This window comes from Elaeis guineensis, chromosome 9 (assembly GCF_000442705.2).
Source record: "Elaeis guineensis isolate ETL-2024a chromosome 9, EG11, whole genome shotgun sequence".
In the NCBI taxonomy this organism is placed as follows: domain Eukaryota; kingdom Viridiplantae; phylum Streptophyta; class Magnoliopsida; order Arecales; family Arecaceae; genus Elaeis; species Elaeis guineensis.
In genome coordinates, this window is record NC_026001.2 from 91,706,897 (window position 1) to 91,710,089 (window position 3,193).

Genomic DNA, 3,193 nt, shown 5'->3' on the forward strand with positions numbered 1-3,193 from the left:
CGTAAATATGCTGGATCTTCACATCATGACGAGTGAGTCTACATCTTGATGTCCTTCACCTGTGGGGAATGCAGTGTTGATTCTTCGGTTAGATCAGATAACCAGGATACAATTGTGGTAGAGTCACCTTGCGTTAACAAAAGCCCGGGATAAGTGAAAGATGAGATAATGATTTGGAGGCCTAACTGGGCATCTATCAATTCCGCATGTGGAATTGCATTCCCCTTCATGATTACGTACAATAAAGCTGGCTACAGTTGAGTTATCTTTCACCGTGTGTGCCATCCTTAATGAGGCCACACTACAGGAAAAATGGCCATTAACGACGCTATTAATGGTCATTAACGACGCTTTAAAGCGTCGCTATTCGGCTTTACGACGCTTCGAAAAGCGTCGGCAAAGCGTCGACTATGCAAGAGTGGGGACGAATATCGCCGACGCTTTGTAAAAGCGTCGTTATTTTTTAACGACGCTTTAAAGCGTCGTAAATATTTACATTAACGACGCTTTAAAGCGTCGTTAAATTTGTCTTAACGACGCTTTAAAGCATCGTTAATGTAAATCTTTACGACGCTTTAAAGCGTCGCAAAAGACAAATTTAACGACGCTTATAAGCGTCGTTAATGTAAAAATTTACGACGCTTTAAAGCGTCGCAAAAGACAAATTTAACGACGCTTATAAGCGTCGTTAAAGGTTTTAAGAGGAAAAAAAAATACAAATATTATTTAAAAAAAAAATAATACAATACATTCCTGTACGAAATCATATCACACATGTACAATACAATAAACATGTACAATCACCACATTCACATTCACACCTGTACAATCACCATCATTCACATCACCTGTACAATACAATAAACATGTACAATCACCACATTCACATTCACACCTGTACAATCACCATCATTCACATCAAAAGCAAGCTGAAATAGAAAATTTAATCAAACCAAAAGACAATATTTTATATAAATAAAAATAAAGTACTAATCGTCCATTACAATCAAGAGTAATATAAATAAATATAAAAATACAACAAAAATAAAATAACATCAATCTGCAGGCGGATGGTCGTCGTTGTCTCCACGTGACATGCCGCTATCTCGATGGGTGCCTGATATGCCAGGAGCCTACAAAAAAAATATCAAAAGCATGATTTGCATATCTATAAATAAAATATATAAATCATTAAATTAATACAAAAATATATATTTAATATTATGTGTTTACCTGAGATGAACCATACATCTCTAATAAAGATGTAAGGCGATCAATCTGTCCCCTCATGGCCTGCATCTCGGCACGGCTCTGTCGCATCTCCTCCATCTCAGCGGTACGACTCTGTCTAATCTCCTGTATCTCCGCCTCGAGTCTGCGAACGCGTGAATCCTGAGCATCTGTTGCAGCATGCTGCGTATATCTACTAACCTCAGATAACTGAGTGGGGGTGACTCCTACTCCATAACCCCTCACTCGGCCGTAGCGCTCTGGTCCCATCAACTCTGTGAATACCTCGGCCTCGATACGGCTCTGCTGCGTAGATGCTGCGGACTCGTCGTCACGCTCCGCAATGAGAGATGTAGCCCTCTCCTGTATTTTTTTTGAAAACAAGAGTTATACATTAATAGCTAACAAAATTAAATTTAAATCATTGCAAAAAATATAATATTAACAATGCCGTACATATAAATCTCTCGACTCATCTCGAACAAAAGTACCATCCTGATGAGTATGAGTCATCCGGTAAAACTCCACTTGTCCGGGTTCCCTCCCATGCTCATCCTCCTACACAAATAATTTCAATTTTAAGCAAACAGTTATGATAATTTAAAAAAATATATGAGTATCATGATACAGACATGGTCCACGATACATAATGATATTAGTTATATAAATATTTGAACATAAAAATTAAAAGTTAATTATGAAAGTTTAAGGAACATACAAACTCCTGTCGGAGTCGTGCATAACTCTTCGACCCCGATGTATGAGGAACAGACTGAGCTGCTCGTGCAGCTCTACCAATAGCAGAATAAGTCTGTAAAATAAAGTAAAGAACTTGTTATATATACAATATATAATAAAAATTAATATTTTTATAAAATATTTAAGAAAAAAAGATAATAAACAGATAATATACCTGTGCCCTCTCGGAGAACCAGTAATGAACCAACTCCATCCACTGATGAGGGGGTACATCAGGAGGACAATTTCTAGCAACCTCCTCCTCTGTCATACCCTGTCTCATATAGTCCTTCTTCAATTGTGCTTTATATTCTTTCCATTTGCGGTTGAGAGACTTCATTACAAAATCATGAGTGGATGGAGGGAGAACAAACTTGCTCTATAAAAAAAAAAGTTAAATGAAATAAATTATATAAATGATTAACAATTAATATACAGTATGAACATCAATTCATTACCTCTATAACTAGGAGGAGCTCAACTTTGTACGTTGGAAGCATGTCATTCCATTTTGCATAGCCCAACGGACATAGCTGAGGCCTCCGAGCAACAGTCCCCAAAAATGAAGTCAATAAGCAGGCAGCTTTCTTAATTGGCTGACCTAGCTGATTGCACTCCACAACAATCCTCTCGCCCTCACGCATCTGCCACACATCTCGTACTACTGTGGGTCCGCGTCTGGGGCATACTCTCCCGGATCCGTCTGCAAAAAATACATAAAAGTAACTATATCATAAATATACATAAAATGAAATAAAAAAAAATTACATGAAAGACAATATATACCCTGCACGTGTATCTCATCATCTGGCTGATGAACAGGAGGATCGTGCTGTGCTGATGATGAAGGACAGGGCTCAGAATGCTGTGCAGCTGAACTGGCCTCAGGCTGCTGTGCTGAAGAAGACGTACCGGCCTCTGTCTGTGAAAACTGGAACTGCACACCAGCATATCGTCCCCTGCGACGCATGATGTCACCTAGCATTTATATAAATAAAAGGTAGAATCAGTTAATATATGGAGTAAAATAACACAATAATTAATGCAAAATATATACAGAGGTGTTTGCCCTGTGGCAGCTGAAATTTATACATGAAGCTTGTGGCTCTAAACAAAAGCTTACTTCTAATGGTGGCCTGCCCATCACTGCAGACCAACAATCTCTAACAAGTCCGATGGAAAAAGTTTTAGAATGCCTCACTTTGACTTGGTCAACCAAACACTT

At 38.4% G+C, this 3,193-nt stretch overlaps 1 protein-coding gene across 1 annotated transcript; it reads right to left on the reverse strand.

The window, feature by feature from the left end:
• Positions 1 to 957: 957 nt before the first annotated feature.
• LOC140851704 (uncharacterized) lies at positions 958 to 2,218 on the reverse strand. The gene is made up of 5 exons (XM_073243754.1): positions 2,144 to 2,218; positions 1,949 to 2,041; positions 1,687 to 1,788; positions 1,234 to 1,593; positions 958 to 1,133 (listed from the first exon to the last, which is right to left on the reverse strand). Exons 1-5 carry the CDS (start codon positions 2,180 to 2,182, stop codon positions 1,056 to 1,058), a joined length of 672 nt encoding a protein of 223 aa, XP_073099855.1. The 5' UTR covers positions 2,183 to 2,218; the 3' UTR covers positions 958 to 1,055.
• Between the last annotated feature and the right edge of the window lie 975 nt (positions 2,219 to 3,193).

Bases quoted from the DNA above. Each gene is read 5' to 3' on its own strand.
- LOC140851704 (XM_073243754.1), bottom strand. From the start codon at position 2,182: ATGGAGTTGGTTCATTACTGGTTCTCCGAGAGGGCACAG. The intron at 2,042-2,143 runs GTATATTATCTG...TTTATTTTACAG, and splicing joins GGTTCTCCGAGAGGGCACAG to ACTTATTCTGCTATTGGTAG. The intron at 1,789-1,948 runs GTATGTTCCTTA...TTATTTGTGTAG, and splicing joins CACGACTCCGACAGGAGTTT to GAGGATGAGCATGGGAGGGA.